Raw genomic sequence first — 27023 nt, forward strand, 5'->3', positions numbered from 1 at the left:
GTACCAGAAACCTAGCAAAATACAGAGTGATGGTTTCGCTAAATTCAAAACTATGTGAGCTATTGAACCTTTGAAATCTTTTATTTTTTTGGTATCTAAAAGCAAAACCAAAACAAAACCAAACATCAGGAAGTGTACCATGACCCATGGCCCATGTTAAAGGACACAAATTGGGGGACCTTCCTCTGGCCAGGTCAGAGTCCTCGATTTGTGCTTTTGTGATTAATCAGAAATGTCTACTGCATCTTTTTATGGAGTGGGAGATAGAAAAGAGAGAAGGGTTTCACACACAGAGAGAAAAATATAAGAATTCCACATTTCTCAAGAGAGTAGCATACATCGAATATTTACAGGTGACACGTTTAATTGTTCAGTACTTTAATACAAATATAAGAAATAATACAGAATTAAATAACACATGAAAAGCTTACTAAATATATAAATATTCAATTCAACAATGAAAACAACTTACATTTTAATTTCTAGGTTACTGGATAGAGAAAGACAAGGGAAAAAATACTGAAAAGAAACACACTAATTTGGTCTTATGGTTAAGAATCCATATTGTTCTACTAGTTAGAACAATATCTTTAAGATAAAGTCATTGTAAGTTCATACTTGTCTCCTCTCCTGTGGTGGGAAGTTGTTAACTCATGGGAAAAGGATCCAGGAGAGGCCAAGTGTATGAACAGGCTGACTGCTCTACAGGATGTCTAAATATCTGTTTTCATAATATATTTCTTTTACACTAGACTGAGTTCAGAATGAGGGCTGGGGTCATAGGATGGGACAAATGGTCAGGGGAAGCATGCTGTCTTTAAAATGTGAGCTATTGTCTAAGACTAACACTATTTATACTGCTACAAAAATAAGTTAAGTAGATAAGTTAAGGTTGCTAATGTTATTTCACAATAAATTCTGTCCTATTTTCATCATAGTAAACCTCAGAGAAGCACACACACACACAAAAAAAAAAATGGCAGGGAAACCAAAGGTTCTAGCAAGGTCAACAATTTGCAAAACAGTGAGCAGCTAATAGACTAGATCCCAAACAGCGGGAAAACAGGCTCCTGGGCCTAAGAACAACAGAAGAGACAGAACAACAGAAAGGCAAAGGTAGTCTCAGAAAAGTTCTTTGGACCCTTCATATTTTTTCTTCTCTCTCTCATTTCTTCCTCCTTCTCCTATTCCTTTTTTTTTTTTTCTTCCTGGAATTACATCAATTTTTACAACTGCATGGTAAATTATCAGGTCCAACACTGTTACCATTCTGGATGAGGACACAGACACTCATTGAGGTAAAGTGACTAACACAGGGTTCCCACCAGTGGGAGCCCACGTCAGCCTGTGAGCTCAACGTCCTGATTCTAAGTCCAGTGCCTTCCAACAGCACAACACTGCATTGCTTTACAAAATCAAGTCCTACAACAGACCTGAGAGGTAAAATGACTTTCTCTTGGACTTCAAACACTGAGTAGCTTAGATGGCAGTGAAAAGTCGTGGAATTCTTAAAAACATTTGTTCCCGCCTCTTTTGCTCATATAAGTGCCTTGAAGAATGACCTATTTTCCTCCTGCTTTCCTCTTACATCAGATTCAAGTAGATCAGGGAAAATCTTTCAGGGTTCCGTGTGGCTCCTCTAGGGCTCTGGATAAAAGAAAGACCAAGATGTTAACTTTGGACATGCACAATTTCTATGTTCATGTATTTTAAGAAGATATGCAATAAAAGGTTTAAGAAACTCAGAAATCTAGTGTATATTTCATCAGTAAAGATGAAGAAGTAGATGTTCCCCACCCAAAATGATAAGTGAACCATGATGTTCTTTAAAAAACACATAGGGCATCCAAGAAATATGAGTCTGGAGAATCACCTACGATTACAAGTAAAAGGACATGTTCAAGAATGTCAAATGATCTAAATGTGTTTTATTGATAAGCCCTGGAGCTTTGTTCCCAATGGAGAGTAACTTGCTAGACCATATGTTGGGAATGGTCACAAAGTAGACACAGGGACTTTTTCAGGGGCTATTGACTTTCTAGCGCATAACCTGAGAGGAACATGCTCCTCTCTACAAGGCATGTGGACTTGAAATAAGCCCTACAATTTATCCTGGCTCTAGTTCTCACTCTCTATGTAATCTTGGATAATTTACCAGAACCTGTGAAGTTCTGGATATTTCAGAGCCTGTCAACATGTCTAATATCAACTATTAATGTTCCACAGAAGAACAATTTCCCCCCCAAATTAGCTCAATACTAAAAAACAAACAAACAAAAACCAAACCCCAATGAATTATTACCAAAATAAAATATATATAAAATGTAACTCTAGTTTTCTAACTATAATCTCATTTTTAATTATTGGATTCAACAGACATAAAATTACTGTCAAATTGTTATCATGGTATCTATTTTACTCTCACTTAGGTGCTTATTTTACTTCAGATTTAGTAAGAAATGGTTCTCGGAAGGGCAAACATCCTCAGACCACATTTGTGTAACATTGTTCTATAATATCAATGAAATTTTCCCTGCAGTTTTCACATCTGCCATTCGTTTGCTAGAAGCCACTTCGCCTTCTCTCCTCTATGGTTGATTTATTCTCTCCTTTCAAATCTAGTGTATATTTCATCAGTAAAGATCATTAAACATCATCACCTCAGAGAAATCTTCCAAACAAATTGTACATAAATAGTTTTCTGGTCACCTAATTCTCTTTCCTTCTGTGTGATGTACTGTGTTATTTCCTAACAGTCACATTCTCAGGACTTAAGAGCATATCCTTTCTTTCTAGTTCACTGGTGGCTTCTCTGTCCCTATCATCTCCACAAGAGTGGCAATGTCCTTTTTTGCTCATTATAATTATTAAAACACACATGGAAAACTTATTAATAAATATCTGTAAAATGAATGAATGAATAAACTTCTGCAAGCCCTGTTATCATCTGTAAGACAGAAATGACCACATCTTCCTCATACACTGCTGTGAGAATTAAATATAACTTCTAGAAAAATCTACTCCTTTTGTGTCATGAACATCCTTTTAAATATTTTAGTGCCCAGTCCATGTTTTCCTTTCATCTCCAATAACATTCCCACTTCCAAAGTTTTCTCCTCTAAAATCTAAGCACTTTCCCCTATGACTATTTCTTTTGGATTATCATTTAACAATAACAAACATTTTAGTTTGACCCAACCACTGACTGGAATCCAGAATAATAATCCAAATGACAGCATAGTTTTCTTTAGAGAGCACTAGAATAATTTGATGTTTAAATCTCTTAAGCCTGACTTTGAATGACTGAATGTTTGATTTTCTGCATCTAGTTTAAAAAGTTTTTTTCCTTTCTCTAAAATATAGCTTTTCGAGCAAATATGTCCATATGCCCTCCCTCCCCAACAAAAGGGGCCATACTTTACTCACAACTCATACTCAAATGGAACCTTTGAGCTTCTGAGCTCTAGGATGCATGAGAATCACCAGAAGAACTGGGTCATTTCAAACACCTAGGACACACTTAGAGATTCTATGGTTTTAGGGAGCTCAGATGCATCTTTTAAAAACAAAACAACAACAAAAAAAATTGAGTCATCTATGAACCACTTTTATGAAAGAACAGAAACTATGAGTTATGTTTAAGATACACAGAACAGAGGATGAAGAACTTGTTTAACGAAAAAAGGAGGAAACAGTAAGAATAGGGAAACCAAATGGAACACCCATGATTCAGTGCTGCTGAGCAGCCCAGGGCAACTTGGGACCCAAAGCCACTGCTAGCCTGCTTTTCCTGACATTTTTGGTTTCCTAGAAACCCATTCACACACTTCCGCACAGTAACTGTTCTCATTCTACACCCTGACTCCCAGTAACTTTAATAATTAACTATTTTTTTTTCATCCTCCAGCAAACAAAAAGTCTAATCAAAACAATTCCCCATATCCAAAAAGAAATAAATACTATACACATATCTAGAAATCAATTTAGGTATCGTATGTTCCTTTCGGCACATGTAGGCTTTTGGGTACATATATTTTCTGATTTTATCTCCCCTCTTACCTTCTCTCCAAACTTCTCTCAAGACTGCTACTTCAGTGACTAATAAGGGTTCTCCCTTCCATATATGCCTGCCCTCATGTTTAAATTTAGGTATCTTCTAAAATCTTTCTCAAAACCTACCTGCTAATAATTATAATGTCTTCCTCCATTTAGCTATTTAACCTGGACACCCCTCTATCATTTGTACAATTCACAACATTGATAAAACTTTGAGGGACCTTAGATTTAGTAATAACAGAAACTAATTATTTACTGGAAACTAACTATGTTGCATTTGTGTGCTGGACCTTTATTGGTTCACGCTGATGGTTAAATTGTTGGTAACCTGAAATTAACCATGGTGGGAATATCTGCGCCACAGAAGCTGGCAAGAGCAGATCTATCAGCGTTCCCTCAAACTGGTTTCCCAACATACCATTGTTTCAAGGCACTTTTCTGGTCCCAGGTATTCCCTTCCAAATCCTCACAATGGCTTGCCCAAAAGTACTCAGATAATTTGTAAAAAGATAGGATTTGATCTAAATCGCTGAGTGGTCACAGTTGCAAGTGAAAATAATGACTGATTGGAAAATAACCAAATCTATAGACATTTATAATCATCTGTGCTAAAGTTGACAGTTAAAAATTTAAAGTCTTAAAGGAAGAAATATTTTTATAGAATTAAAATATCATGTTTAATTTCTGAATTATTTCATGAAACTTTGCATAAGATTAAAATAATTTCAGCCAGATAGGAGGAATAAGTTCAAGAGACCTGTTATACAATCTGATGACTATAGTAACAATGTATTGTATCCTTAAAAATTGCTGAAAGTGTAGATATTAAGTGTTCTCACTACAAAAAATAAGTATATGAAAAAATGATACATTAATTAGCTTGATTTAGCCACTACACAATTACAAACATCATGTTATACACAATATGCATATATATATATATCTGTACTCAATTTAGAAAATTAATAATAAAAATTAAAGAAACATACTTTTAAAGTAGATTAAAATAAACTTGTCTACCTAAGTCCCAAAGATATTCAATAAATAATCTTTTTTTTTTTTTGTACTGAGGATTTAAGCCAGGCATGCTTTACCATGGAGCCAGATACCCAGCCCTTTTAAAATTTTTTTTCGAATTTTGATACAAGGTCTCACTAAGTTGCTTATGGCCTCACTAAATTGCTGAGGCTGGCCTTGAACTTTAGATCCTCCTGTCTCAGCCTTCTGAGGCACTGGGATTACAGGCGTGTGGCACCATGCCCAGCATAATCTTTCAAAGACTCACAGAATATAAGGCCAATCCTCTCTTTTTAATGTACAAATATAAGAGAAATTTGGGGAATTTACAAATCAGTGACTCTTAGAACTAGAAGCACTTGTCAGCCTTAGTGACATTCTGTATTGTGTGTTTACCAAGGGCAAAAGGTTCTTGTGGTGTTCTCTTGTCCATAGACGTTTCCATAATTATCCTCCATGACATGTAGGATTTAACACTAAAGTTGTGATTTTTGCAAAACTTGTCTTGCAAAATCTCATTTGTTCATTATTTTCTAGAGGAATATATATATATATATATATATATATATATATATATATATATATATATATTATATAATTGTTAGAAAGACTTCATTTTTTCATTTCAAACACCCTGAGAATTTCTTAATTTATTTTTTCTGATAATTCTAACACTTTTACACCTGCTATGTTTAGTCAAATATATATATATAATACATATTAGATTATCCAAATTATATAACACATATATATGATCTGTATACAAAAGAACTTTCATACTCTGGTTTCTCTTCAGAGCAAATAAGTCTTTTTCCTTTCAAAAAAAGAAACTGCCAGTGGAAGAACTGCTGCACAGTATACGGGCTGTTGCCATCAATTTGAATCTATAAGTAAGGATTTTAAAGAATTTTAGAAATAATATGGAAAACATTAAAGTTTCAAAAACTATCATGGCTTTACAATATTCTGCAAGTATTATGGACTCAGAAATCACTGTTTTAATGAGTTATAATAAATGGGAGAAGACCAATGTGGCCTCAAAAGTCCACATACTAATTCCAGGAATCTGTGAATGTGTCACTTTATATGGTAAAAGAGATTTTACTGATTAAATGAAGGGTCCTGAGATGGAGAGATGATCCTGGATTATAGAAGTAGACAGAATGTCATCAAAAAAGGGTCCTTCAGAGGGAAAAAGGGAGGCAATAGAGTCAGCCAGAGTGATGCAATAGGAGAAAGACCCAACTGGCTGTTGCTAGCTTTGCAGGTAGAATGTGACAAAAGGGTCAGGAAAATGAGTAGTCTCTAGAAGCTACGTAAAGAAAAAGGATTGTCCCCTAGCTCCTCCAAGAAAGGAAGGAAGCCCTGTTAGATAGATAGCATGACTCTAGTGGATGAGAACCATTCTGGACTTCTGACCTGCAGAACTGCAGGATAACAAATTTGTGTTGTTGTAAGCCACTAAATTTGTGATAATTTGTTAAAGAAGCAATAGACAATTAGTACAACATTTATGATGTTTCCTTCTCAGGAAAGACATGCTGAGTACTTTCATAAAGGAATCCAATCTTTTCCAGATTAAGGACCTTCAAGTTGATTTCTTGTAGCAGTGGGGAGTAAAAGCTTAAATCTATTCAGAGCCAAGCTTAGTGGTAGGGATAAGATGAAGGGCAAGACGGTGGAAAAGAAAGCAACCAGTAATTAGACTCTAAAGAACGCAAGCTAAAATGCAAAAGCAACAGAGATGTGGGAGGGTTGTTCAGCTGGGATATTTTCTCATTCTTGATTTTTCATTAATGTGTGTAACAGAAGACACTAATACTGATGGCAAATCTCCTTAAAACAGTCCCATAACTGCAATGGAGCCAACTAAATTCCATGCATTTATGATTATGTTAAAATGAACCCAACTAATATGTATAACTATAATGAACCAATAAAAGCAACAACAATAAAAAAATTAAACAAAACCTTTGAGGTGACCATCATGAGGCTACTAGAAGGATAAGGAGCCAAGGGAATGAGTGTGCTATCTGAGAAGTGAACTGGGATTTAATTACTGGGTAGGATATGGTGAGGTTTTGACTCCTAGAAGTATTCCCATACACTAAAAAGCAAAATTTGGGTCACATAAGCTAATGTGGGTTTAAGTATTGAAGAGCAGAGAAGCAAAGAACAGCTCTAGGAAAGAATGTCCAGATTTTAAGGGCCTGTAAGGTAAGAACTTAGTGATCAGATTTTATCATGCTATTTAGTCATATCGAGTGGTATTTATACATGTGTGAAAATTGTAAACTTTTTTTTTTTTTCAGGAAAATAGCCTTGGAGTGTGAAATGTCACCTAGAAAGTGACATTTCACTGAGCAGTTCAATAAAGATTTCCCCATTGCTTTCCCCATACAAAGCATCCCATTCCTTCTCCTTGGAAGTCTGAGGATACCCAGGTAGGAGTGGGGATGAGTATGAAAAACTTATTTAGCAATGCAAATTGTCTTAGGAACAAATATTCTTTGTAATGTCCTTCGAACTGATGATCTCCTTCACCACCACCACTTTTTTATTGAGCTTTTTTTATTTGAGGTAGTACTAAGCTTAAAATAGGAGACAGTGTTGTGCTCCTGCCCAGGAAATGGGGTTTTCCTAACATGGCGATTGTTTCATTGCAAGGATCCATTCACAGGTTGTTGTGAACCGAAGGAACTCAAGGCAAACATGAAGATCATGTGGCTGGAAAATAAATTCCTACATGAAATTGCTAGTAATTTAAGACAAAGTAAAGTTAGAACATGTATGTTACACCATTGGTCTAAATTTTCTATGGTTTTTCAACTCAGCACTGCCAATCAAACAAAACAGACAAAAAAATGACAACTCAAATAAAAGTCAGGTGATATGTCTGCAATGGTCTGCTCTTAAGTAAAATTTCTTGTATTTTTTTTTCTGAAAAACATGTAATCATTGGTGGGTGGACTAATGAGAAATAAAATATTATTCTCACTGGGTGCCATGGTGCGCGTCTATATTCCCAGTGGCTCAGAAGGCTGAGTCAGGAGGATCATGAGTTCAAAGCCAGCCTCAGCAACTCAGCAGGACCCTAAGCAACTCAGCAAGACCTTGTCTCTAAATAAAATATTTAAAAAAGGGCTGGGGATGTGGTTCAGTGGTTAAGCACTCCTGGGTTCAATTCCTGGTGCCAAATAAATAAATAAAATATTATTCTCAACCTCAAGTCTGAACCTCTTTGTCCTATATGGGGAAGGCACAAACTTATGACACCACTGCATTTTAATAGAAAGAACTATTATGAGATGGAAAATTTCCCTAGGAAATTTTAATGTTTTTCTCATTTTCTATTTCAGTAATAAAGTACTAGATTTATGAAAGAAAAAAAAAGATATTCTCTGTAAGTTTATTAGTCTTATTACGGTAGTCACCAGGGAAATAACTCATGATCCTATTAGGAATGTGCAGAGAAGTGACCTATAACTCATCATATCTTCCTCCAAAATGAACTATACAGCTGACAAAACCCGTGTCATGCTTTCTGTCATTAAAGAACATTACAAGAAAAGTCAGTCAAAGCTAACTTCTTTGCAAATATAAAGTCAACCATTGGCAATGACCCCTCTGTGCAGAAATTATAAATTTGTTGACTTTTGTGGGTAAATGAATAGTGATGATGAGCTTTAAAAAAAAAAAATCTTTGGTCATTTATCAAACAGGGCTGACTTGAACAGATTTTTATTATTGGCTACTGGGCAGCTCCACAAAGATGATCAAAGAATCATCTTTGATGATTCACTTAATAAACTCAAGCACTAATTCATCTTTCTACTCTCTACTTCACTACGAACTCTGAACACACACCTACACCCACAAATACACACACACCTCAGTTCCACTTTTTCACTTCCTTATTTATGCTCACAGCATCATTTCTCAGGGTTCAGAATCCTGGCTCTGGTTTTATATGATCATGTTTCCCTGACCCCAAAATTTAGTGCTTTAGAAAGATGATGAAAAGAAAAGGAAAAAGAAAACAAAACTAAAGTAAGGAAAAATGAAAGTCCTATGTATAGGATATTCCCTTTTCTCACAAATTAATCAACAAAATTCCTTACTTGAAGAAATAATTTTTTAAAAAAAGAAAATATAATTTAACATTTGGTCTTAATGAAACACCATTTCCTTAGCTCTGAGCATGTAAGCTATCAGCATAATTGACATTTGGTATTACTAGCTGTATACAGAATCATTCTCTGGCTGTGAATTTTTTTTTTAATCAGTCAAAATCAACTCATTTAGAATATGCCACAGAACATTCAGAGAAATTTACTGAATTGGCCATATGTCATGAAGACATCACCAGTAAATGGTAATCCTACTGCTTACAAGCTTTAACACAAGTTGAGGTGTTTATTTCATAAATGAGGAAAAACTTGGGCACAGAAATAAACTGTCTCTTTTTGTTTCAAGAATTGGATATGGTATTGAATAACTGCATTTCCCAGAAAATCCAACTTTCACTTAATGAACACAGGGCAATGACATTGCAAATATCCCTAACGAGTGGAGTTTACCTTGGGCTTTAACAGTTTGTATTATAAGACTCTTTTCCAAGAGGAACTTAAAAATTACTTTGACTACTCTATGCTTTTCTGCTTGCATTTTCACAAGAACAATACACTAAGCACAGATTAAAATTAATGCAATTGATAACAATAGCTCTGTTTAAGTCAGGAATCCAGGGCATCTGTAATGAAAAGAGCATTCTGGCAGAGGTCAGGAGATCCAGGTTTCAGTCCTAGCCTGCTGTTAAGAAGCTGTGTGACCTTAGAGAAGGAAGTTGAATCTCCTCTCTGAGCTTTAGTTTTCAAATTAGAAAAGTGAAATATTTGTATAAAGAGGAATCAAACAAATTTCAGTCTTTGATATTCTGTCCAGTGCTTATGTGTTCATGTGCCATAAGAGTATCTGATCTGTAATCTCCTCTTCCAGATAGAACAAATTCCTTTACTTACTTTTGCAAAAGGGCTGACATTGACACTGAAGATTTGCTGCTTCTTTTATAAATTCACAAGAATTAACTTGGGATTAATGTAAGGCTTATGCAAAATAAAGTGATCAAGGAAACTAGAACATGAAAGACCCAGTCCATGAAACATAAAATGAAAAGGAAAATAAGGTAGTCTTTGAAGGGGGATTTTAAATTAAAAACTAAAATAACACTCAAAACCAACATTTTTTTTCATTCCTGAGCCCAGACCTTCAGCCATCTAAGATGTAGGAAACTCCCATATTACCCCCTCGCCCTAGGAAACTCCCATTTCACATAGCACAAACTGAAACTTTGTGCTCATTTTAACAATTTGTGCAATATAGTGCACTGTTTTCAGAAACCAAAGAAATTTTAATCTTTCTACATATACAGGTCACTTCTCTTGTTTCTAAGGCATGTCTTCTTCTATAATATCTCACAATATCTTAGACTTGGCATTTATGAGGTAATGAATTTACAATAGAAGGAAGGAAATCGAAAAATTCATTTTAAAAAATCTATCCATCATCCCTTTCATTCATTCATTCATTCAATAAATGAACATTTATTGAACATGTGGTATAAATAAGATGTCATGATAGATGCTGTGGGGGATAAAGAGAAACTCACAGCCTACAAGGGCAGAATGACATGACACAATTACTTAAGTGTGGATCACCTGTATGTTGCCGATAGTGTTTGAGACATCATGGGAGTATAACATAGGAAGTGCTATTTAATGAGTGATCATATTGGACAATTTCACAGTCTCTTAAATGGGCAGCTGGCTTGTGGAATGCTGTAAAAAGAGAAAAGATTATCCTTTATTAACAGGTAGAGAGGACCTTGCATGGGTGCCAGACTTCTTTCTTTGGTTCTGCCATCGGATGACTCCATTGTGATCAAATAAACACTTTATTCTCATTTCTTTCCTCTCCTGAGCCCTCTTTCTCTCTCAGCTCAGAAAATAATTTGTCTTTGAAACATCTTAGCAAATGAAAAGGAGAAATGTCCAATTGCAAGAAAATAATTCTAAAGCATTTTAAAACTGCACCAACAATTTATGTATTTTGGAAACAACAAACAAAACACATGTGGCCATCCCCTAATTCATAACTTCAGATGATTCCCAAATTATTAAACCAATCATGGAACTTGTTGCATTCTTTGTACTCCTTGTAATGACTCACCTCGGTCCTGATTCCGGTGACGTTTCCAGTATAATAAGATTGAGATTAAGACCAGAAGAATTACCAGGGAAACAATGCTTAACAAGAGTGGAATTGAAAACCAAAAGCCTGTGGATATTGAAGGTAGAAAAAGGAAAATCACAAGAGGAAGCTGTTGAGGCAAAAAAAATACTGATACAGCAACAGGTATGATATGAGTTTTTACAAGAGTTTTTAACTGAAATTAACCTTAAATGCACACCTACAGAGATCTATATTCATGACTTCAGATGATTTTAATAATATCTAGAAAACGTTAGTAATGGTAACACGTTTTATGCAGTTACTATATAATAAGGTCTTTGTATTATCTCATCTAATGCTCAAAATGTCCTAAGTCAGGTATTATTATTATTATCTGACAGATTTTTTTTTTAAATCCGAACCTCTGAGAAGCCAGCGAGCTTCAAATCAAAGCAGCAAGAGGAAGAAGAGCAAAGCACATATTCTTTTTCCTATAATGCAAGTTTATTGGAATATACTAAGTAAAAAGCAAAGAAAATCATGAACCTCATGATTTCAACTCCCAGATATAACTTGTCTCGATGTTTTTACTGCATTTCTTCTAATCTGTTGTCTTTGTTTATAAAACTCTTTCCAGGTGTCAGTAATGGAACTTGGCCTAAATGTCTTCCTCAATACTACTTTGAAACACAAAGCAAAGAAAGAGCTGAAGTGTCTAGCATCTTCTCCATAATGGATTTTTTTTCACATCACAATTTAACTAACCTTCAGACAGGGATTTATCTAATTTCTACAGTTCCAGAGCTTTGTCTAATACTTTTAGTTCAAGGTTGTTAGTAAATGTTCACAGAGTAAACTAATATACCAGTGGCTTTAAACATTATATAAGATATAAGTCAAATTTAGCATTCCTCAAATAGAAAATATGTTCCTCTTCTTGTTTTTCAGTGAAATTAACACTTTGCCTTGGCTAAACCTAAAAATCTCTTCACAAATGCCCAAATCTAACACCACAACCCTTTTGGCCAGTGAGCTTCACACAGGAAAGCTTTGCCACGTTTTTTTTTAAAAGCACCCAAAAGAACAGCAATATTTTTTAGGAAGTTTATTACTGAGTGCTCATCTAAGAGTTGATGCTTCAAAATTACAGGAGAAATAAAATTCTGGCTATCATCACTAAGACTTGCTCCCTTTATTCTCTCACCCAGTTCTCACTTCTTGTATCTATGAGGCTCACAGACAGTAGTTCAGAAGGAAACACAGAGAGCAAAAGGGGCTTGAATGGGAGACAGATTGTTTTAAAGTAGTGATGAAGACTCTTCAGATGGGCCCTTTCCTACTGTAGGTTATACAGAGATTTCATCACAGATGTCAGGTCTTCCTTCCTAATCCCCTCAACTGAGCTGATGCCCCACCTCTCCACATTCAGTCCCCATATGGTGAACCACGACTTTCTTTTTGAAGCATGAGGTTTTACAATTTCCCAGACACTTTTCTGTATCCCTAGTAGGCTATAAGCTCTGTAAGTGCAGTGATTGAGTCTTGCTTGTTGTTGAATTTGTTGTGTTCAACCTGAAGATTAGTATATAACAGACACTCAATAAATCTTAGAATGAAATAAATGAATGAATGAATGAATGAATGAATGAATGCATATCAGCAATAGCATTTGATAAGTGCATCACATTTCCCAAAGTACAGTACTATCCCTTATTTGCAATTTGATTTCAGTTACCCATGGTCAATTGTGGTCAGAATATACTCAATGGGAAATTCCATAAATAAACAATTCATAAAATTTAAATTGCATGTCATTCTGAGTCATGTGATGACATCTTACACTATCCCATTCCATCTTGTCTAGAATGTGAATCATCACTTTGTCCAGTGTATACACACAGTGTATACTACCAGCCTAGTAGTCACTTAGTAGCTGATTGGGTTATCAGACAACTGTTGTAATATCACAGTGCTGGGTTCAAGTAATGCTTACTTTACTTAATAATGGACCCAAATCACAAATGTTTATTAAGGTACATTGTTATAATTTGTTTATCTTATTATTAGTATAAACATAACTATAATAAAACCATATTATATATAATATACATATATTTATATTATATAATAATATATATATTATATAATAAATATAATTATATATAATATAATAAAGCCATATTATATACATGTGTGTATACACACACACACATACACATACGGTTTAGTATTTTCTGCAGTTTCAGGCATCCACTAGGCATCTTCGAATGTATCCTCTTGTAGATAAGGGGAGACTACTATAAAATTTGCTTTATTTGCTTCCTCAACTCTGCTTCTCTTTCCTTACTTGTACCTTTCTCTCCCCAGTTACTTCCTTTGTTGAGAGACTTAAAATTTCTGAAGGATATTTGCCACCTTCCAGTCGGATATATGCAGATGTGACCATAGCCATCTTTGCCCTCCTTCTCTTACCTTTGTTCACAGTTTGCTTGTACTCAGTCACAGTCCCCTGGTACAGCACTTGGCAGATTACCTCCTTCCCCACTTGACTTTTGGGGTCTTTGACACGGAGTATGCTGGTGACAGATGTGGTCCCGTTAGGGTGTAACAGACTCTCAGTACTGTTCTCAATCCCTGACCCAGCAACCTTCCAGGAGATCATGGGTGCTGGGCGGGCAGTGGCAGAGCAAGTGATATTTAGGTGGTCTTCAAAGAAATTGTAGTGAAGGAATACTGTGGGCTGTACTGGGACAAAAAAATATATATATATGACCTGCCATCAGTTAAGCACATAGTCTCCTTACAGCGATGAGGAAAAGGTCCTTACAGAATGACAAATGGAAACTAGTTAGATGAGGTCGTACATCCCACACCCACTGGGGCTGGGGCCTTCCCAGTTATTTGAGGTCTCCTTCTCTAATTTGCAGGATAGAGAACGGCCTGGTGTAAACCTGTGATGAGAAAGGCCCTTTCTGTAACTGCCTCCAGCAGAACTAGCTGGATGGATAGAAAGTTATGGAAAAGTCAGATGTGATTTGTCTCTCTCAAATATTTCAAAGCCTAATTATTATGTTCTCCTCTTGCATGAGTAATGTAGCACCTCTCCCTTCTTTTGGGTGTTCCTCTCAAGTAGCTTGACAGTAGCCCCCACCAGCACCTGTATACATGTACTCTGCATCTATCAGAAGCACAGGGTAGGTGTAGAACAGACAGCCCCAAGAAGGACTGCCACTTAGTGATACCAATTCTTTTTTTTTTTTCCTCAAAGCTGAATGAGCAAATCGGATACAGAGAGAAGACTTGGAAAATCTCTGTTTGAAAGATGTACACAAAATACAAACTAGCAATTCCTATCCTATAACCTGAAAAATCAAAATACGGCAGTTAAAGGACTTTAGGCCTCACCTGATAGAGTTAAGGGAAAATAACTAGCTTATGAGAAAAAAATTTAATTTTCAGGCCAGCCATAGCCTATTCCTTTTTAAAATTTCCCCAATGACTTCACTTCATTGGAATGTAGACTTTATCTCTGCCAAGCAGTGCAGAATATTCTTTAGTTGGCTTTGGAGCCCTCAAGACAATTACAGGGCAGCACCAAATTAAAGCTGATCTATACTTTTAGGTTAAGAGGTGGGTGGATGAGGAGGAGTAGGGTTGTAGAACTACAGCTGTGTCCAAAGAATGTCCAGATTCCAAACAAAGCAAGCACTGGAGGTAAAGAGAACAAAGGAAGAGAGAGGAATGTGATTAATGTGGCCAGACTAGGTGTCCAGATTCTTTGGAGATGTACCAAAGAATGGCTTAGAAGGAGAGGTTTGGTGGAAGAGAACAGTATGACAAGCTGCAAAACTCAAGAGTGATCTGATTTTCAGGTGAACAATAATACAGAAAATTAGGTGTAAGGGAGACAGAGTAGGAGAAAGATGAGAGAAAAAGAAGAAATAGGAACAGAAATCCAAAAATTATGACCTAAGAAAGAAAAAAAAGAAAAACAAGATAAGGAGAAGGGAAATATGATGGAAGGAAGGAGGGAGGTGGGGAGAGAAGCGAATGGACAGACAGAAAATGACAGAAGCAAAAAGCAAGAAGAAACCCTGACATAAGTTTCTGTGGAGAGGATCCAGCATGGGCAAAATAAATGAAAGAAACTTGTATTTGGTATTGTGGTGCCTTCCTTAAATTGTGACCTCATTGAATCTTCTCTCCTCCTGTGGCCAATAATGTTGGCATGCTTAAAGTCTCACATTAATATTTTTAATAACCCTGTCTAAATTTGTCTTTTCCTTCTTAAAGCCACCGCCAAGTGTGCCATGTCTCCAAGTCATCCCTTATTCCTATATCCTAATCCTTAGCAACATGATAGTGAAGAGGAAAGAAATCTCATCAAACTAAGCCTATTGTATTTTAAGAGAAAGCTGACTCCAGCAGAACAACTCAGGAAAGCACCACAAACCCTCAAAAAAAAAGGAAAACCACAGCAAATAGCTACTAGAGACATGAAAGGCTGTGTCTTCTAGTGAGCCATTCTGTGATTATGAACCTGAACAACTAGCCATACCACCATGTTCCAAACATTCCTGCAAATAGTGTCTCCCCACAGGCAGTGCATTCCCAGAGATTCTCACCATAAAGGGTGAGGCAGGCTGTTCTCGAGATCTTCCCAGAACTAAAGGTGTTGAAGAGACACATGTAACACCCCTCGTCCTCCAGCGTTGTGTTCCAGAAGGTGATGGTTGAGTTCTGGAGTCCCAGCTCGGTGATGTTCACTCTGCCCCGGTAGGCAGGCTGGACCACAACCCCATGGCTCCTGCTGTAGGTAACCATGTTTTCTGGGCTTACAGCCTTCTTTTTCTGCCATGTCACAATCAAGGCTTCTTGGGCAGATTGCAGAGAACATCTTAAGGATGCAGGTGTGTTCAGCAGCAACTTTTCATCCTGGGTCACCACTTCCTCTATAGAACCATAAAAGAACATGTGTGTTTTAAGACTTTAATACATACTTTCATACACACATGAACATGTTTTCCTGATAATAAACAAAGTGTATGTGAAAGTCAATTTTTAAAAAGAGAAAAATGCAAAGAAGAAAACAAAATTATTTACATACCTATTTCTTGGTAGACAAATATATACTTGTTCAATCTTTCAAAGTAGAGTAATAGAGTATAATAATAAGAAAGAAAATGCTCAGAGACCAGGAATTGTGGAGAATCCCTGTAAGTTGGAAAACAAGTAGAATGAGATTGAAGATGAAAACTGCTAGACTGTATAGAAGATTCACCAAGTACATTCATGCTTGGAGAGGTAGAAGCCAGGAGCCAAAGGACAACAGGCAGAGTGGTCAGTTTAAGCAAAGAAGATAGAGCAGCTCTATTCATCACACACACACACACACACACACACACACACACACACACACAGCCTACAAAGGAAGGGGATAACACAGAGATGCTTGCCTCCAGAAAGCAGAAAGATAAGCACATCAGATAGAGAGATAAACAAGACAGCGCTCTGGGAGGCTTGTGGTACCTATGAGGACCTTGAAGCTTTGGTACTCAATGACAATCTATGCATCCCCATTTTCACTGAATTTTATGACAGTAATTTCTTGTGCTCTGCAGTGTTGGCCACTTACTCTCTATGACAGATGATTTAATGGGAAACCTCCACATCGTAACAAACTAACCACGCATTTGAGAAAACTAACACAATGAAAAGGGAAAACTAAAGTCCACAAACCCAAGAAGCCAGACCAAATAAATAAAGGTATCATAAATCAATAAATACTTTGACATGAATATATCCAAAGTGTGTAAGAAGACAATTTTGTAAATGGTAGAAATTAGAGATGTGCAAAAAGAAAAATACAAAATCTCAACGGACTGCTCAATTAACAGAATGGATACCACAGTAAATGGGTAGAAGTTCAGGTCACGGAATTCCTCCAGAATGTAGCACAAAAGGATAAGGATATGAAAGGGATTCAAGAAAAATTCAATGAGCAGACTTAAATGTTCCAATATCAATCCAATAAGATTTGCAAAAAGAGAGAAAAGAGAGTAGTAGACAAAGCATTTTAAGAAGGAAAATTATTCAAAATGAGGAAAAGAACAATTTAAAGTTAGATATATCAGTCATGAATCTTCATGCACCTAACAACCTATTTCTGAAATATATAAAGCAAATATGAATAAAATTACAAACAAAAATTTAAAAATCCACACTTATCATAGGCATTTACTATAGATCTTTTAGAATCTTTAATTCCATATATTAAAATAAACAAAGAAAAAAACAAATATAAGGATAGAGAAAATTTGAAAAAAAAAATTTATTCATATGCTTTATATATTTAGCATAAAACATTTCATATTTACATACATACTATATAGCATTTATGGATATATATATATAACTTAAATATATAATACTCAAAGAAAGACTGCATAATCTTTTCAAAACACATATAAAATATTTCCTAAAATTGAAATCAGCTACCAAAATTTGCTATACTTTGTGGACTTGAACACTTTTCACAATGCAATAAAATCATAAATTTACACACTTCTTTTAACTTTTTATTTATACTAGAAATCAGCAGAAACCATAAATTATAACTGACAGTGATAGCAAAAAATGTTAAATCTGTGGAAATAGGTAAAGCAATTCTTAGAGGGACAAATCTTATCCTAATTATGTTTATTAGAAAATAAGAGAAATTGAAAGTGAATATAAACTTACTCCCAAACCTACACCCCCCCACCTTAATGAAGATAAAAGCATCCATTAACATACCAATACATAAAATGTAGACTTGATTAAAAACACCAAATTTGTTTTCAAAGATGAATAAAATAGATAAAATGTTGGCAGCTATTGTAGAAAAAAAAAGAAGACTGCACCAAAAAGAAAGAAAGTAAAAAAAAAAAAAACACGAACTCCCCAACAGTACCAGGGTTAAAAAGAGAAGAAGAGTAACAGATTACATTCTGGACCCCTGTTGTGTGACTCAAGATTTAATGATAGATACTCTTGGGGCATAGAGAAGGTTCTGGGAGGCAACACCTGTTGGTAGGGTTGAGGTGTCCTGAAAGTTTGTTGAAATTTTGGAGAGCAAAGAATGGAAGAAATTGTTGCTTTCAGAATGTGGTGGAAAAGAGATCAAAAGTAGGTTTCAACACCTAGGTAATTTTTTCCCCCTTGACTATGAAAGAAGCCACTGATGGGAAATTTCATCATTCTTTGTTGCTGGTATGGAATCCATTTAGATTTTCCAGTCAGTTGGTAAATACTGGATATTGTGGACCAGGGTTTTGATGGGCATGAAGCCCACCTGTCCTTCACAATCATCACCTTCCCCTGTGGGCAATGTTGAGGAACAATACACTGAAAATGATTAAAAATTAAAACTTAGAAAATAAAGTCCAACAGAAAAGTCAGCAGTGACCTATGGGATTGAGCAGGGAGAAATAAGGAATGCAGCAGTCGGATGGCATGGGTATGATTTTTACATGATAAATAATGTGAACCTACATATCCTCTATAGTTCATTACTTTCTATATTTTTCTGTAAAAAGAGGACATGCCCAGTTTTAAGGTTGTGATATTGTCTTCCAAAAATATCGAATCCATTCAGACTCCCATAAGCATTCCCATATCCTTACAAACAGAAGAATTACTATGTCTTGAAGTCTTTTGGTGGGTGAAAAATGACAACATAATTTAACTCAAAGAGAATATTTTTCATAAGCCTGGTTCATCTATGGAAACAGCTATTCTTCTCTACTGCAAACAAACATGTGAAAAGCAGAAAGAACCACTCCCATTCTTCCAAGCAAATTACATGCTTCAATAATTCATGCAGACAAATGGAACTAGCACAGCACAAATAGTGGTTAGTGGCCAAAGTGTCCACCCCAGACATTGCATTTGCTGGACTCGGGGCGGGAGAACTGAACATCGTTACCTTGTGCTGTACACAGCACCACTGCTGCCATGCCCCAAATCAGGCTGTAGGTGGACAGATGACAGAAGGGCTTCCTGAATACCTGAAGACAGAAAGCAAAGTACAGAAATGGGGTTTGCATTTGGATAAGGCCAAGCAATCTTCCATCTAAGTGCTATTTCAGGACATGTTTGGAGAGTTAAGTTTTCCCCAGAGAATTTGATTTTGTGGAAGTAGTTAGAGGTTATAGATAGAAGAAATAACAGAGTATTCAGGATGTGGAGAGGGCAAAGCTGCAGTGTGGCTCTTTTGTAATAGCAATTGGCCCTTGCAATGGGTGGTCTTGCTCCTAAACCACCATTGTCAACAGCAAAGTCTCAAAGACACTGGGGAAAACAAACTACCTTAAATCAATACAGAAAATGCAGAGAATACAAATGGAGAATGTATCCACTCCTCAAATAGTCCACGTCTGTTAGTATTAAGAAAAACACTTCAGAAACACGTAACCACCTAGAGATTTGTGGAGTCAGATTCCCCCGCAAATGTCACAAGTTTTGTATAAATTGCACCTTTTAAAAAACCAGTACTGGTTTTAATTTGATTGTTTTTTTCTTCGTTGCTGTGTTTTCATGTGTCTAGGCAGAAATCCTTGGCCTTCTTGTAAGTCATGGGGCTGTTTAAGGGAATGTTTTCTTGGGCATTGCTTTCTTCAAAAATGAGCAGGAAGGGTGTATTCAGTTGAACTTTTCCCTACAGCTGTCTCATGGGTTCCTTCACTTGGTCTCCATGGATGTTCATTTTAAGGAAGACAGCAAGAAATGTAACTCAGGGAGACCATTTCTCTAAATAAAATACAAAACAGGGCTGGGGACGTGGCTCAGTGGTCACGTGCCCCTGAGTTCCATCCATGGTACCAAAAAAATAAATAAATAAAATAAAATAAAGATGTGTAAGAAATTTAAGTTTTCTCTAGCTTTTTCTGGCATGAATTTTATGTCCTTGGTCTTTCATATGAAACTTGAATGTTTAGGATCTTGCTTGTGCGAAACTTGAGATTCCTTCCTGCTTTCTTGTGGCAGAGCTCTAAAGTACTGGGTGCCTGACTGTCTGGTTTAAAAGACCAGGAGACAGAAGCAAAAGACCAGAATCCAAAAACATACAAGATAATATGTGAAAACAACACTCCAACTTCCATTTTGCCTCAGGTGACAAAAACACTAATGATGACAATATTAACCTTTATTGAATATTTATTATGCACCACACACTGTTCTTAGCACTTGAGATAAACTACTTCATCTAATAGTTCATATAAAGCTATTACAGTACCTTCTTATTGAAGCCAGATTTAAAGATAGGTAGTTAGTGTAGTTAGGTAAATCGGGTCTAATATCAAGTAAGACAAATAAAATGGAGGCCATTATTGAGAATGGAATCCAGGAAACCAGAGCAGCACTTGGGGAAATTGAATTGTTATGTCCCCAATGCCCAGAGCCCATCCCAAGGAAATGTTAATGAAGCAGCTCAAGGCAAACACCCCAGCCCCTTCCTGCCCAGATTACTCTTTCAGCCCAGGGGTCCCCCTTCCTTTGGGCCTTCCCACCTACATTCCATCACTGCAAGGTAAGGGAGGACAAAGGACAGGGAATGCCACAGGAATGCCAGGAAAGCTAAAGTAGACCTTCACTATAATACAGGGAAGACCTCCTCCTTCCATGGATTCTGCCTTTTGGGTCCCCTTCTTCCTCCTGGAGAAGTCTTTTCTTCTGTACTTCTACTTTCCACTCTACACTTGCCTCCATGTGCTTCTCTGGTGTTATATACTTCAGCATTCAGGGAAGCAAGGACTCGTCATCGGTAAACAGCGGGTAACATTATTATCACCATTTCCAAAATGGAGAATATGAGACACAAGAGAAGTTAACTTTCCTAAGGCCACACAGCTAGAAAGGCTGGATTTTAAACCCAGGCAGTTTGGCTCTAGAGCTCTTAACCATAATCTACTACAGAAATACTGTAATGTTTCTGGTTTTAATAAAATGATATTGTTACTGCCTTTTACCAAATCACTATTATAAGGAATTATTAAACTCTCAGGCACCAGAGATCCCGGCTTCATTGCCCTGGAACAATATACTATATTCAATTTTGAAACTAGTACCCTAAGGAACATTTAATGAGAACCACTGAGAAACTTTCTGGAAACTCTGGTAGTGATAAAGCATCCCCCACAGATGTCTGACTCGGGTCTTTGGCTTCCATCTCCACCCCTATGGCTCAGCACCTCCAGAGATACTCTCCCAGCTCATGTCACTGTGCTCTTCTCCCTGCCCTTCAGCTCTCCCTACCACCCTCTGGAGGCCTTGAAACTACCAAGCTTCTTTCTGCATTAGTTCTTTTAGGTTTTCAGTTGGTTTCCAGTGCTGTGGATCCAATGAATGAGAAAGGAAAGGAGTGAATGAATACATTTATGAATGACACTAAATTCATCAAAAAGACTTCTCTTGTGAACTCTGATCTCCCAGTCACTGGAGTCATCCTGGATTTCACATTCTCTCACTTCCCAGACATGTCATTAGTCTCTCTACACAATACATCATACTTTGTGAAGTCCCTGCTCCTCACCTTTCCTGGTCTCGACTCCTAACACTGGGTGTTTTGTGTAGTTGTCTTCCTACTTACTGAGCTTCTGCTATCATTTATTCTGTCATTAATAATCTCTCCTGAGTCTGACTTCATGCCAGTCACTGTCCCTGGTGCTTTGGAGACAGTGGTGGATCAGGCAGACACAGCATCCCATCTCAAATTAAGTTCACCATCCACCTTATATACATACATAATACTATTAGACAGATTCTCTTTAACATTCATCTTTGTACAAGTTACCACACCCTTAAGAACCTTCTATCTTCCCTGGTTTTTTAAAGAAAATAGTTCCAGCATTTTCACCTAATTTGATCCATTCCTGAAAACTCATCTTCCACTGCTTCCCTACATATCCTTCCCCTCTTATCTATTTCTCAATGCACCACACAATTCTCTATCTTGGCATTTTTGCTTAAACCATTCCCCTACCAAAAATGAATTCCCTGATTTTTATTTAGATCTTTTAGGGCTTTCTGTGAACCTGATTTCAGTCATTTTAGGGCACAGCGATCTTGTGCCTCAGAAGCATTTTTTGGTTAGGTCTGTGAGCCTGTTGGTGCACCAAATAGACTTAATCGCTCCCCCCACCAAAGGCTCCTACTTCCTTATGTCTACCATCCCACCAGTTCCAGATCTTGTTTAAACACACCAGTCCACTTTCCACCTTGAGAGAAAATGCCCTATTCAAAAACATAGCTCCCCCTAGCCCCAGACCCTGAGACACTGCTCCTAACCTGCATGCCACCTGTCTAGCATCCCTCACCCCAGTCTGTTATTCTGTTTCTTCGCTCTTATCCATCGGAAAACATTTAATACTAAAACATGAACTGCCAATTTTGAAACTTCTTCTCAGAAAGAAAAATTTCAGCTAAATTTCAGAGGCTGGGACATTGTCTTGTTTGGCTAGAAATAATCTCTTATCTAACCACTTTTTCTATTACCCCACAAGAACCTCAGGACATCCTGACCACTTTCTCCAAGTTCCAATCTATTGCCACAACAAACCCAGCGTGGGTGTTCTGTTCTAAATGTGCAGATGTTTTGTCAGAACTGCTTAGCTCCAGCTTCTGCTATAACTTGAAGATTTCTTCTAAACTATTTGAACCATATCCACTTAAACAGCCTTAGTTCCATATCAGGTTGCAAAGGCTGGTACCTGAAGGATTCTCATCACCTCATTCTCATTGGTTGCCTTAATTAAGCCTTGTTTTTACAATTGCTTTTGAATAAAGTGATTAAAGACAGAATAAATGATAGCAAAAACTCTGCTAGAGTTCATTTTCCCCAATACTCTAAACTAGATCCCTGGGGTTTCCAATTTCTTCTTGTGGCCTTAGGATGGGGGGAACGGTGGGGGAACAGAGTCTTTGATGACCTAAATATCTTTTTCTTACCTGCCACAGGAATTTATCTTTCCTTTTCCTGTCCTCAGTGGGAGCATCCCAATTTTAATAAGTTTTTTTCTTCCCACTGTATAGACATCTTAGTTCTAATTAGTACATATCTTTTCATCCCTCAGAGGGTAACCATGACCTAAAACTTACTGGGAAATGTTCAGTAGAACTGTCAATGTAGGTTAGATCATCCGATGTTTTGCAAACATTAATCTCACTATGCAACCTTGATTTTTTTCTTCAGGAAGAGGAGTAACCACCTGCCTAAGCTACACTTAGGCATATGGCTATAATGAGAGGAGCCCCAGTTGTCCTGGCCCAGTCCGTAGTTTGGAATTAATGTTGTGATGAACATCAGAATCAGGCTTGTCTCAGTTCCTCTGGGGCCCACGTGTCCTCAAGAGGTGGATGTATTCATGGAGCACCAGAGCTCTCACAGTCTGGATGAATCCAGAGATGGATAATCTCCAACACATTTTCTATTTGTGTCCTTTGTAGATCTTTTGAGAGGGATGCCCTGGAAGGGATGATGTATCTCTGTGGTCTTATCTCCAGTGCCACCCAATATCGGAGTAGTGCCTCCTCATCTTCAGACAGGGAGGCCCAATCAGATTTTCTGCCTAAATCCCAAGGAATTCCATCATGGTGCACACTGATATTCATCTATGTGGCACAAGTTGGTTTTTCCCTTACATTTCTAAGGTTATGGGGAAATAAAATTTATATCTGAACATGCCATTAGGACAAATTACCATTTGCACATGTATTTTATTATTTAATGCCTAAGTATACCATGAGCATGCCATGCCTACCTGCTGATTTATCCCCTTGTTTTCACAGATCTAAGGCTAATACCAGTTACTGCCTTTAGGAAGTCATGGATGATGTGCTATCTGAAAATATACTCAGCCCCCATAACACCTGCTCACCTCGCACTACTCACCCACTCACAGGTACCACATTCAAAAAGCCTTTAGTTTTGAAGTGCCCCAGTGACTATTTGAAAAATTTCTCAATGTTACCGGGACTGCCCCATTCTATTTTATAGTCAGCCAAATGTTTCCTCAGGATCTCCTGTCAGATACCAACACATTTTGTTTTATTTTCAGTTAAAGCTATTGTGGCAAGAGATATTGGCATCCTAATTCCATGCTGTTTTAAGAAATAATTATGTGCTTCTCTCATTGAAAACCCAGGACCTAGCAGGCTGTCATGAGAAAATGCAGAATTGGGATTTCATAGAGAAAATCTGTTTCTGGACAAGAGAAAAAGCAGACATATACCAAAATGCAAAACTGTGGACTGGGAGCCAGCAATATTAAGAAACAAAAAATACAGTGACAGAGTCAAAGGTAATCTGAAAGAAAACCCCACTGTTAAAAAAAGAATCACAATTGTTCCTCTACTCTAAGTAGAGTAAATGAAAATACTGCCAACTTGAAAAAAACAGGATTTTTATTTTTTAAAGAAGTCTATCTGGCATTACTGTATGGTAGCCACAAAGGAAGACTCTGGCTGACTTGAGTTTTGCCTAAAACAAATACTATAATGTATAAGGTAAGACGAATCATTTTTGCCTGAGACAAAATATATATATATAAATAAATAACAGTATTAACCTCATGGTTAAAAAGACTAAATGAAGTACAGGCAAGAGATCTGAAATTCATAATGCTACAAAAATCTAAAACTCTTAAATGTTAATATGATGTCATAGTGGAAAATTCTACACTTCACATTATCTGATATGTTGTAATCATAAAGGAGGCACTAAAAATATTTTATGAAATTACCTCCAGGCTGTGTGTATAAGGTCTATATTAAAAACGAGTGAGATTTAAGTTTGCTTCCAAGATATCTCATTATGTATAAATTATGTAAATATTCTAAATTTTTTTTAATCTGATATCTAAAATACATATAGTACCATGCATTTTGAATAAGAGGTATTCAGCCTGTAACATAGGTAAAGCTCCTAAAATTGTGCCTGGTACAAATAAGCACTAAATCAATGTTGCTGTTATCTCATAAGCCTATAGTAGGAATAAAGTATTTAGCAGTACTTACTGCAGTCTAGGATTAATAAATGTCTAAACGTGTGAGGTAGCTAAAGAGATTAATCAATGGAAACAAAACAGGAATCCAATCATGAAAACAAAGAAATCCACAATGGCCCTCACAGAAAAGGCCAGATTTACCAAGGCCCAGACCTTACCTCAAAACAGCCCACCTGGCAGGTACACATCTCTCTTCCTCTGAGAGTGTCTAAGTCCGAACCCCCACCCCACCACATGTAGCCACATGGTCTTAGAAAAATTAATCTCTCTTCCTGTTTCTTTATTTGTAAAATGGGGTAATAATTCCTTCTTGTGATGATCAAGAGCATCTATCCAGAAAAAGACACTAGCTCACAGACTACCATTCTCCTTTGTTAAAAAAGATAATGAAGTAACTGGCTGTGTGGTCTTGCCAGTCAACTCTATATGAGTATATTACCTTGAGGCTTTAATGGTATTTGATTATGTTTACCTAATTATATACCAGGAGGGCATACGAACATCCTCGCCTTTGACTTTGGTCATATAAACAGATCCAGAATAAACAAAATGTCGGCCTCCCTAGATATCCTGGGGTTTAACCCTTCCCAGAAACAGGATCACAAAGCGTTTCAATCCGCTCTCAATTGTTGCTGCCGCTTTATCGGATCTTTCATGGCTTCCCAAGACAAGAGCCAGGCTGAGCATCAAAGAGGCAAGGAGCTCTCTGGGAGCAAGCGAGATAGGAATTCTGCATCCCCACCGCCTCTTTGGCTGCCAGCGCCGAGCCAGCCCAACGCTTGCCATCCCCTTCTTGGGGCAGTGTAGGGCAGGCTGTGCCTCGCTCTCCCCGGGAGCCGCAGTCAGCCAGTGGAGACGCCCTAAGCACCCGCAGCCTCCAGCGCTCGCCTCCCGGCCCCAATTTCTCTGGGCGGAAAGCAGTGATTTTTCTCGGGGAAGCTTCGCCCTCGCCGGGTAAGCATCCTTTCCCCAGGAGAACCACGACCCCCAAAACAGCCTGTCAACCACCCTTTAAAAGGCAAGAGTCGCTTCTCAGCAGGGTAAATCTCTGAGAATGCGTTGGCCATCAGCACCTCCGACCAGCTCGGACCAGACAGCGATCAGCCGCAGCTCCTGGCATTCTTCCTGCCCGCCCCAAGACCACCGGCTCCGCTTCGCCCACCCGGCGCCCTCCTCCCCATCCCCTAGCCCCGCTCACCAGCCTCTCCATTCTGGATCCCAGCCGCGCGCTCGCGCCGGGTGGCCGGCTGCTGCTAGGAAAAGGGCCGGCAGCTCTCCCCGACCAGTCTTTGCCCCCGAGCTATGCCGGGGAGGGGAGAGGATCCCAGGCGTCACCTGCTTCAGTCTCTATCCTTAGCACCAGAAATGGTGGTGCCCCTCTCTGCTCGCTGGAGGCCTCCGGCTGGGTCTCCGCCTCTTTTCCTCCTCTGCCTTCTCCACCGCCACCGCCCCCCGCCCCCACGAGCTCAAAGGAGCCTGGATCAATTCGTGGGCTATGGTTTTCATATTAATTCTAGCTCATCTTCAAATATTTTTTTCCTTTTTCAATTAAAAAAAAAAAAAAAAACATGTTCCTGATACCTGTACTGAGAAAGGAAATGTGGTGGGAAGAGGGAGAGATGAATTCTTTAAATAACTATGTTGGCAAATATTTTGAAGTTGAATTGAACCAGT

The 27023-nt window shown here is 37.6% G+C and overlaps 1 protein-coding gene across 7 annotated transcripts; it reads right to left on the bottom strand.

Moving 5' to 3' along the window:
• Positions 1-361: 361 nt before the first annotated feature.
• Positions 362-26782, bottom strand: Cd200 (CD200 molecule). 7 transcript variants are annotated; one of them, XM_013359715.4, is made up of 7 exons: positions 26548-26782; positions 19271-19352; positions 15930-16256; positions 13777-14049; positions 11302-11409; positions 10791-10910; positions 362-1647 (listed from the first exon to the last, which is right to left on the bottom strand). In XM_013359715.4, the coding sequence occupies exons 1-6, from the start codon at positions 26557-26559 to the stop codon at positions 10819-10821; spliced, it is 894 nt and encodes a 297-aa protein (XP_013215169.1). In that variant the 5' UTR covers positions 26560-26782; the 3' UTR covers positions 362-1647; positions 10791-10818. The 7 variants fall into 7 exon arrangements, with proteins under 7 accessions (XP_013215169.1, XP_040126314.2, XP_077900367.1 ...); XM_040270380.2 differs by lacking the exon at positions 26548-26782 and adding an exon at positions 25508-25528; XM_078044241.1 differs by lacking the exon at positions 26548-26782 and adding an exon at positions 16412-16518.
• Between the last annotated feature and the right edge of the window lie 241 nt (positions 26783-27023).

The sequence above is a fragment of the Ictidomys tridecemlineatus genome, chromosome 3 (assembly GCF_052094955.1).
Source record: "Ictidomys tridecemlineatus isolate mIctTri1 chromosome 3, mIctTri1.hap1, whole genome shotgun sequence".
NCBI classification, from domain to species: Eukaryota; Metazoa; Chordata; class Mammalia; order Rodentia; family Sciuridae; genus Ictidomys; species Ictidomys tridecemlineatus.